The 10,835-nt window shown below is 39.9% G+C and overlaps 1 protein-coding gene across 2 annotated transcripts in view; it reads left to right on the forward strand.

Moving 5' to 3' along the window:
- Window positions 1-1,737, forward strand: part of Prdx4 (peroxiredoxin 4) — a 15,110-nt gene extending 13,373 nt beyond the window's left edge. For both annotated transcript variants that reach the window (XM_005358819.2, XM_026784951.1), the window contains one exon: window positions 1,625-1,737. In XM_005358819.2, the coding sequence (XP_005358876.1) occupies window positions 1,625-1,675 (51 nt within the window). In that variant the 3' untranslated portion in view covers window positions 1,676-1,737. The remainder of the gene's footprint in view (window positions 1-1,624) is intronic.
- Window positions 1,738-10,835: the final 9,098 nt, after the last annotated feature.

Genomic DNA, 10,835 nt, shown 5'->3' on the forward strand with positions numbered 1-10,835 from the left:
GAGGGAAGAAATTTTCTCAAAACGGAGAAAGTCTTCAGATGTACTCTTCTCTATTTTGAAAGTGGATCATGCCTTGGGGCTTTGCATGTTAAGGGCTTTTCCCCACTGAGCCATCTTGCCAACCCCTTTGATGTTCTTTCTGTATTGGCCTCTGTGTGGTTGGCTAGCTCTTCCTCTTCATTCATATTTCAGCTAGATGTCATCTTCAAAGGTTTTGCACTGCGCTCCATACGAGCCCCACTCACTATCCATCCCATCAACCTGTTTTTAAGAACCCTAACAGTCTAAAATGCCAGAATACACAGAGTCTTAAGACAAGGGACAATAGATACCTAATTCATTTGTGCATACTGTCTGAAATTGTATAAATAATTGTCATAAAGCAGGTGCTCAGTAAGTGCCTGTTGAAAGAAGGAACAAACCCAGAAATACATGCAATTATTTTTGTCAATAAAATTAAATACAGTATATGCTATCACATGCACATTTTTCCTGTAAATCCATGGCCTCCACCAAATTCTTAAAGAAGTTTATGTCCTCTAAAAGTTAATATCATAGATAGCATATTTCCTGAAATGGTTAATATTTATCCTATCATAATTCTACTGGATCTGTTTCGGGGAGTTTTCACTAATCGTTTGGGAACTGAATACTCAGAATGTACCTGGAATGTTATTTTTGTCACAGGTGGTTTGTTATACACCTGCATACGAAATTACTACTATCTTAAAGGAGAAATGCTTTTTAAACCCCTGATTCAAAGTTATATGTGTAAGCCTGTACAATCAACCAAATATAAACCACCTTATGCAAATTTATCATTTAATATATCTAGTGCTCAAGGTAGCATAAATGTACATCATCTTAAGATTCTTTTTTCAGGAATTTCTTTTCCTTTCAGAGTGCTCATTCACTGAATTATTTACAATCTTGTCTGTGCTGGTATCTTTTGTTCCACTTTGCAGTTTCAGAATATAAAACATTGCATTATGATCCAGGCTCTGTGATATAAAACTGTAATCCCAGCTACTTTGGAGGCTGAGGTAGGAGGAGCAGACGTTCAGGAGTTCAAAACTAAGATGGAAAAATACAGTAGGGTCCTATCTCAATAAAGCTAAACTTTGAACAAAGCTTTAGATACACCTCAGTGATAGTGTTCTTGTTTAATAGTTAAAGGGCCTAGGTTCAACCCCCAGTACTCGAAAACCTCTAAAAGTTCATTTGATAAACCCTTAATGTACGCACTGCCCCCTTTTCAGATTATTATATAATATCATCTAATAACCAAAGACATTTTAAAGTACATCATCCCCTTGCCATGCTTTCAGTTTAATTTGATCTGGCTCAAATGCACCATGAATGCTTGGCTACCAAAAAAAGAGCTGAAAGCAAAATTTGGGTTGCTCGGGTACAAATATTGTTAATTCATAGGGAAATGTATTACTTGCTTCTGAGATTATACATAGGACAATTCCAGTTTTCATAAGCATAATACGTAATTGGATTCAGAATACAAAATAGATGCTTACATCTTCCTTAGTCAAGAGTAGGGTAATTAAGGCCAAACTCTTTATAATGTACTTTGGCTTTTTTAAATAAATGATTTCTTTTTTTTTTTTAACAGATAATCCCAGATCCAGCTGGAAAACTGAAGTATTTCGACAAACTGAACTGAAAAATACTTCAGTTGTGATGTTTGGACCTTCTCAATAAAGAAAGGTCACTGAGCTGTTACCATGTTGGCTTGCCATTGTGATTTCTTAGGTACTATCAAAATCTATGTCATAGTCCAGTCTTATCTATCGTTGAATGTAGACATTAAACATAAAATAGCATTCCCTTTAATTTTTTTGGTTTTTCGAGACAGGGTTTCTCTGTAGCTTTGGAGCCTGTCCTGGAACTAGCTCTTGTAGACCAGGCTGACCTCGAACTCACAGAGATCCTCCTGCTTCTGCCTCCAGAGTGCTGGGATTAAAGGCATGCCCCACCTCCGCCAGGCTAGCATCCCTTTCTAAAGTAAGAAATAATGAATTGAGCGAAAATCATAATCAACATAACTGCCATTTATGACGTCCATACCATGTGGCAGGCATTGTATTAAGGAGGCCTGACACATTTTCATTTTATTATCACAACTGTTTATTGTAAGATGAGGAAAGAAACTCGGGTAAATTATCCAATGTTAACATTATCTAGCTAGCATAGGCAGCATCAGGCTTGAACCCAGAACAGTGAGACCTAACTTCTTCATCAATGGTTTCTGTGAAATTTTACACATTCTTGTTCATTTTAGGTAGGAAACAGCATTTTTTGGATCTACTCAACAGAGCTAGTTATTAATGTGCATGTCAACATTTAACAACTTTTGCTCATCAAAACACCTGACATAAAAATGACCAGATGACAAATTTCTGCTTTGTAGGAGTCTAGTATCTGATTACTGAAGCAGAGTTGATCCAAATAAAAATATACTTATGCTCACGAATTTTCATAGAAACTGATACAAATATCCTATTAATTAAATACTATTCCCTTTCTTGTCTGTTCTAAACTAATTAGTGTAAGTCCACAGGCCCATATGACACTGTAAACAAAACCCAGGGAGAAAGTGATTCAAAAGGATGTCCATTGTTGTACTGGAAAGGACAGACCCTGGACACTGTCCAGAGATTGTTTCCAGAAAATGCTAACCTCCCCTCACCTAGAAAAGGGCTGCTTAGTGAAGTGAGGGTGGTGTTTCACTCTCGGTCACTGCAGTGACTAGAGACACTTTTTAAAGCTAAAATGTGCTTGGTCTGCTTCTCAAATGATTTCAAGTTTGCCTAGTCAGAAAACTGTTACAGGAGCATGAAGGGCCCATAAAGAGAACGATTTTGCCATTTAGCTAAAAATGGAACCTAAGCAAAAGAAGAGGTGTGTTGGACGGATTGTAGAGAGAAAACGGAAGGGGGAACTACTGTAATCTCAAAAACAAACAAAGCAAAAGTGTACTTATAAAAAGAATGAAACCCATCTCCAGCAGAATTGTGTCATTGTCTCCTCATAAATTAATCTGAGGGGCTGGAGAGATGGTTAAGGACTTAGGAACACTTACTGTTCTTGCAGAGGACCAGACTTTAGTTCCCAGGACGTGTGTCATATGGCTCAATCACCTGTAACTCCAGCTGCAGGAGATATAATGCATTTGGCCCCTGATGCACCTGTACTTATGTGGACATACACATGCATGATCAAAATTTTAAAAAATACTTCAAAAAATCCAGTTTGGGAGGCCAATTATCTGGCCAAAGAAATACCCTACAGAATGGCTGCCTCACCTTAAGTGATGCTAATTAATTGGGAGGAATAATTAGCCCTTTAATGAGTCAATGGACTTTTCCTTCCAGAATTCCTGCCCCTTAGAACAGTCCCTAAAAGCCACCTGAGGTTCTTCTGTTGGAGCTGCTCACCTTGCTAAAAAAGCCTACAATGTTTTCTGCTGTTGTTTCTTTCAGATAGTGGCCAGAGCTTAACTGTACTTTCTGTAGTGCTTCAGGAGTTTTCACACTTTTTATACAGCTCCTCTTCTCTGCCTTGTCACCATTTGTTCATCCTGTGGTAGGCATGGCTTGTTGTCGTTTTCTGTCTCCTTTGGGCAGGTACTAAGATTTTTCTGCCCAGAGATTATTCTTTTAAATCCTAAGAGTTGCCCTGGAGTTTGAAAACTAATTGTGGCAGAGCTCAGTCGCAGAAGGCTGAAGCATAGAATACATTCTTAGAATGCATGAAATCGTGAGTTCAATCCCCAGCACCCATAAAGAAGAGCTGTTAGCATCAAGTGGATAGAAGCCAGGGATCCTGCCAAGGAAGCAACATGACCTACCCATCCATGAGCACAGGAAACAGGTGCTTTGGGGGAGTAGCTCATGAGCCCCCTCCCTAAAGAGCTATAGGTAGTTAATGGTTGCCAGGGGGTGGGTGGAGACAATTTATGGCAATGATACACTCACTGATATAGGTCATGTGGTCTTAGGAAGAACACACCTGTGCTGCTGTAAACAAGGCCAATGACAGGTGGGAAAGGGACAAAAGTGTGATTGGGGGTGAATATGATTACACTGTCTTATAGACATGTATGAAAAGGTTATGAAACATTGTATATAATTGACAAATGCTGCTAAAAAAGAAAGCTATACGAAAAAGAATTAGGACCCAAGCTAGAGAGGTTCTTCACTTTCTGCTGTTATGGAGGATGAGAATTCAGTTCACAACATCCATGTGGTAGATCACATCCATCAGAAAATGCAGTTCCAGGTGATTTCACACCTCTTCAGGGCACCAGGCATGCACATGGTGCACACACATGCATGCAATCTAAACACTCAAAGACGTTAAAAAGTATTAGGAGCTAGAAACCAAATATGAGTGAGTACAACCCATGCTCCTCTTTTTGGGTCTGGCTTACCTCACTCAGGATAGTGTTTTCTATTTCCATCCATTTGCATGCAAAATTCAAAAAGCCCTTGTTTTTTACTGCTGAGTAGTACTCTAATATTCCATACTTTCTTCATCCATTCTTCCATTGAACCTTACTAGAAATGGATGGAGGTGGGGGTTCCTTGGACTTCCCACAGGGCAGGGAACCCTGATTGCTCTTCGGGCTGAGGAGGTAGGGGGACTTGATTTGGGGAGGGGAAGGAAAATGGGAGGCGGTGGCAGGGAAGAGACAGAAATCTTTAATAAATAAATAAATTTTAAAAAAAAGTATTAGGAGCCAAGATGTCAATTGTGGCAAGTCTGAAAATGCCTAAAGGTAGCTAGCTGCCAATGTATCACAGAAAATAGGAAGCTAGTGTTTAATAGTTGCCTGGGCAGTTTAAGGTCAAACCATGCCATGGCAGGATCACAGGTCAAATCTTCACTCAGTATAGATGATCTGAAATGTGGGTAAACTATGAAATACATTAGGCATTTCTTTTCAGTGCAGTAATATGTAGCATTTCCAGTCTTCTGTCGAATATGTATTTTTCAGTTAACTAATGCCAGCATTCTGAGCTTCCTAACTTATACAAGAATTCATAGAAACAAAGCTGTGTCTGCAAAGTATGACTGATTAAAATTTTAATGATGTGGAGAGGTTGGAATGTTTGTTTCCAGGACCTAAATAGTTTATCTTGGGCTATCTTTACCCTATATATTTAATAATCATTCCTTGCCACCCACACACCTACCTGACCCCTGCTGTCACTCTGTAACAGATTTTAAAGGCCTTTTGCAATGTATTAACAAAACCCTAGCTTTTTATTAAGGGCCTGTCAGATAATGTCTATGTCAGTGGTTCTCAACCGTCTTAATGCTAGGACCCTTCAATACAGTTCCTCAGGTTGTGGTGACCCCAACCATAAAATCATTTTTGATCCTACTTCATCACTGTAACTTTGCTACTGCTATGAATTTCAATGTAACTGTCTGATATGTGACCCCTAGAGGTAATGATCCACAGGCTGAGAACCACTGAAGCAAGTCCTACAAAGTTCTCCCTGGCATGATATAACCCTTCTACCTGATATGCCCATCAATATATCTGAAAAGTGCTTTAAATTGTTACTTTTATTTGTTCTGGTACTACAAAAAGTTTGTGCAATTGTTACCTCATTCAAACTTGCTATTCGGGAAGACCTAAATCTGTGTTCTGATGGACCGTTGCTAATATTTGGCTCCAAAATACAATATTTTCCCCTTTGTGGGGAGAGCTGTGTTTTAGCATCAATGCCAATTATCATGATTTATTAGTCTCCAGATCCTCACAAAAGGAATCACGTCCCATACTGGACCCTCACCGCCAGCATTTCTGTCCAAGAGTACATCTAATGCTACCTACCAAACCTTCCATCTATCAACAATGGCAATGGGTTTTGATCCTACTGCACGTGCTGGCTTTGTGGGAGCCTAGGCAGTTTGGATGCTCACCTTACTAGACCTGGATGGAGGTGGGTGGTCCTTGGACTTCCCACAGGTCAGGGAATCCTGATTGCTCTTCGAGCTGATGAGGGAGGGGGACTTGATCGGGGGAGGGGGAGGGAAATGGAAGGCGGGGAGGAGGCAGAAATCTTTAATAAATAAATTAATTAATTAAAAAAACAGGCTTTCAGGTTATGATACCTTCTCAAAAACATTCACCACTCTTTTCTGAAAGATTGATTTCTCTCTTAACCCTAATTTTGCAAAACAGAGGGCATCTCTCAATGTTTTGTTAACCTGTAAAATTTATGACTATTATTTCTCTGAAACGTCTTTTTGTAAAAAGTGCTTGTGTTCAAACTCACGACCTCATACATACCACTATGATTTTTGTACCACTGAGTCTTATGCTCAGTCCTCCAGGCCTATAAAATGTCCTTGCATACAGTGTTTTTAACCCATAAAATATAAAAAAATTAAAAAATAAAATATATCAAGATATATTCTTTAGTAGAATTGGTCCAAAACAGTGTCTTTGTGAAAGAACACATGAAACACAATTAATAAAATCTCAGAGAAAGAATTTGGGGTTCAAACTGAAGATCCAAAAAGCAAAGGAGCCAGCCACTGACTCTTAGTAGGCCTCAGTCCAAAATGGCTGTCCTGCCTCCAGGAATCTCCGAATGAGAATGATTCCGAAAACTATTTCCTCCCATTTTATAATCCTCTTTAAACCTGGGATTAAAGGTTTGTAGTGCCCAGTTTCTATGACAACTAGAGTGGCTACTTGGATTAAAGGTGCATGTTGCCACTGACTTGTCTCTGAGACTGACCAGTGGGGCTGTCCGACTCTCTTCCTCAGGCAAGTTTTATTAAATACAAGTGAAATGCCACTACAATACACACACACATATATGTGTGTGCATGCATATATGTATATATTTATGTTCCATACATTTATATATAGAAACATTTGTACTAACTCAAGTTGCTTATCCAGCTATTAAAAAGGGAAAACCAATAACTTTGCTTACTAGGTCTGTGCATGGACATGAATGTCTATAACCACAGCACTAGAAAGACTGAGGCAGGAGCATCACAATATGAGGCCATTCTGATGAATATAGCAAAACCCTTTCCCACTAAACATCAACGGCCAAGGTGAGTAGCTCAGTAGTACAAAGCTTACCTAGCATGTCCATGGCCCTGACCACGACTCCCAGATCTGAACAATGAAGCAAATGGAAGAGAGAAAAGGAGAAAAGGGAGGGAAAAAGGAAGAGAATTCCTAAGTTTCCAGTTAAAGGAAGTGCATTGTGCTACAAGTCAGGACCACTAGATGGCAGTTAGCACAAGGAAACTGAACCATGTATTAGGCAGTCCTGGGGCCTCTCCAGGCTAGGTTTGAAGAGCAGCCTCAAATAGTTTTTTGCTTTTGTTTTGACTTGTGAAACAGGGTGTCATGCCTACCTGGCTGGCCTCAGGCTCATTATGTAGGTGGAGCTAGCCTTGAACTCCTGATATTTGTGTCTCTACTTCCTACTAGAATTCTCAACTTCTACTAAGATTGCAGGTATAGGTTACAACATCCAAAACCAATTTTTTTTCAAATAAAGAACTTACAGGAGATCAATTCAAAGATGAGTACAACTCAATGAAGCATCTTAACAGGTACTGTACTGAAGAAGGACGCTTAAAAGAAATCCCACACAAGCTCAGAATTGAGTATAAGGGAGGGTTATTTATTTAGAAGTATACTCACAAATTACGGTACTCTGCTCAAACAGGAAACAGCAAGGGAATCCTGTAACTGGAAAAGAGCCTAGACCCAGACTTTTCATTTTCATATATAGTATAAGAGGCCACAGCCAAGTGGGTGGGTAACTTAAAGGCTACCGGTGTGGGAATTCTTACAGCACTGAACACATACTACCCAAGCAGATTCATACATACAAATGCCACACAAGTACTATCGTGCATGATACATTCTCCTGTGTTTAAATTCATAGATTATTTACCAAACGTTGACCCAGGAATTTATTTTTTGTTTTAGAGACAGGGTTTCTCTGTAGCTTTGCAGTTTGTCCTGGAACTAGCTCTTGTACACCAGGCTGGCCTCCAGCTCACAGAGATCTACCTGCCTCTGCCTCCCGAGTGCTGGGATTAAAGGCATGCGCTACCACCGCCCAGCAACCCAGTAATTTCTAATTCAATTTGAAGCACACATGTTTTGCAAATTTATGGGTATAGCAAACAGGTATCAAGACAGAATGCAGCAATGCCTACTATATCAATACTTTAGCAATTATAATTTTTCTTCTAATGACCAATATGATTTTGATCATTTGTCTTATCTTCAAAGATTTGCTCACTTTTTTTTTTGCATACAGGTATTCATATGAGTGTGTGTACATGTATGGCCATGCAGACACATGTTTGTGTCTGCGGACAATGCACAAGAAACCAGAATCAGTCATCAGGTGTCTCCTCTAGTATTCTCTATCTGATCCGTCGAGGCAGTCTCTCTCTTTGAACATGGGGCTTCCATTTTCTCAGCTAGGTTAAAAGGCAGATGCAGATAGCCCCAGAAACCCTTCTGTCTCCTTCCTTCCCAGAACTGGACTTATAGGTATTCACATGACTTCCAATTTGTTTAGGGCCCAATTTGATCCTCATGGTTGCACAGCAAGCACTTTTACTGCTGTGTTGTCTCTAGCCTGTTTATTAGCTTTAGCCATATTATTCCCTCTATTGAAATCATTCAATTTTTGTAACACACACACACACACACACACCGTCCTTTCTTCATATAATCCTTTCTCATTAAAGCCTTTAATGGTTTTCAGAGAGACTGAATTTTAAGATAAGAGGGAAAGGATTCAGACGTGTTCTGAAATGCTTTCTTCTGAACATGACATGGTTGTCGCACCCAAGAAGTCACAGCAAACTCTGTTTAGCTGCACAAGACCTCCACAAGACTAAGCCTGAGCCCATTAATATTCCAGCATGTATGGGGAGGGCCTCATAAGGTTCCACACTTAGCTGCGAAGCTAAAGGCTTGCCTAATGGAGGAGGGGGTCATATTCCTCAGTGGTATAGTCACTGATAAGTTCATATTTTTTACTCAACTAAATAACCCACACTAATTCTCCTGTAGGCAACCCTAATTAAAAGTTGTAGGGGCCAAAAAAGATACATGAACCTAGCAGGTAGACTTGTTGGAAAGAAATGGTTCAGTTGAGGGGAAAATGAAAATAAATAATGAATAAATGAATAAAAGTTCATTTTCTGACTCTAAATGAAAACCAAGACAAACTAAAAGTAATTGCTGTGTGGTAGTGGCACAGGTCTCTAATCTCAGCACTCAGGAGGCACAGGCAGTTGGATCTCTGTAAGTTAGAGGTCAGCCTAGTCTACAGAGTAAGTTCCAGGACAAATCAGAAGTGTTACACAAAGATACCCTATATGGAAAAAAGAAAAAGGTAATAATTAAAAGTGCAAACAACTCAAAACAAAATATATACACAACAATAACAAAAATAAAACAATATGTCTGCTTTGTGTTGGCCAGCTACTCCTGGACATGGGGCATGCCATGGACTGTGGTTGATATACTCAATGACATTCTGAGAAAGCTCTGATGTTTGCCTTACCCAGGAGGTATCAACTGCAAATAGACTTTGTATCTATTTCCCCCTCTCACTGCTGGGATTTCATTTCATTGGTACCTGTGCAGGTTTTGTGTGTGCTGTTACAGTTAATGTAGTGGTCAGAGTCCCCAGCTGGATTAAGACTGTTGATTGTTACATTGTGGCACCGCAATATTCTGAAAATCTTTAGCTGAACCTCATAGACAAAGCTAATAGTACACATTGAGGTCACTTGGGACTTCAAAGTGCTATCCTATTATGTACTCAGCTTGTTTGTTTAACCTGCCTTTAAGAAAACAGAGTCACACTGGGGAGCCCGCCTGGGACCTAACTAGGCCCTCTCCATGTGGATGTCAGTTGTGTGGCTTTGTTTGTTTGTGGGGTTCCTGGCAGTAGGACCAGGATTTATCCCTGCCACTTCAGCTGACTTTTTGGAGTCCAATCCCTATGGTGGGATGCCTTGCTCAGGCTTGATGCAGGGGTGAGGGCCTTGGTCCTGCCTCAACTTGATGTGCCAGGCTTTGTTGACTCCCATGGGAGGCCTTACCCTCTCTGAGGAGTAGATTGGGTAGGAGAGACATGAAGAGAGCTGGAGGGATGGAGCGAGAGGGAACTGTGGTTGGTGTGTAAGATGAATTATAAATTGAAGAAAAAAAATTCTCACGAAAAAGAAAACAATGTCACAATGTACCTTACTCGTCTTGTACGTCCCACGTAAATCAACTTTTACAGCCTAAGGTAATGCATAGCTCTAATGTTGTTATGTATTCTTCCATGCACCTGATTCACAGTAAGGCATGTGTGTTCGGGTGATCATCTTCCAGAGGCAGAAAAATAAAGTTGGAAATCAGTCTTATAAAATGAATGTCCACCATAAATGTCAAATATAACCTCAAGATAGTACTTGGTAAACAATGGTGTTTGTAACACCGTTACTTGTGTCTGTTGGAGTCAGTGACATAAATCCTTGCAAAAGTCAAAGATTTCTGTATCCTGTTCCTTTCTCATGTGATGTTTTCTGTACTGTTCAAGAGACTGGATATACACTGTATACATGTATTGAAATATTAAGCTTTTCTAAAAATTATGTGTCATAATCTCTCTAGATATATGCCGGGCAGTGGTGGCGCACGCCTTTAATCCCAGCACTCGAGAGGCAGAGGCAGGCGGATCTCTGTGAGTTCGAGGCCTGCCTGGTCTACAAGAACTAGTTCTAGGACAGGAACCAAAAAAAAAAAAAAAAAA

Source organism: Microtus ochrogaster, chromosome X, assembly GCF_000317375.1.
Source record: "Microtus ochrogaster isolate Prairie Vole_2 chromosome X, MicOch1.0, whole genome shotgun sequence".
Lineage (NCBI taxonomy): Eukaryota > Metazoa > Chordata > Mammalia > Rodentia > Cricetidae > Microtus > Microtus ochrogaster.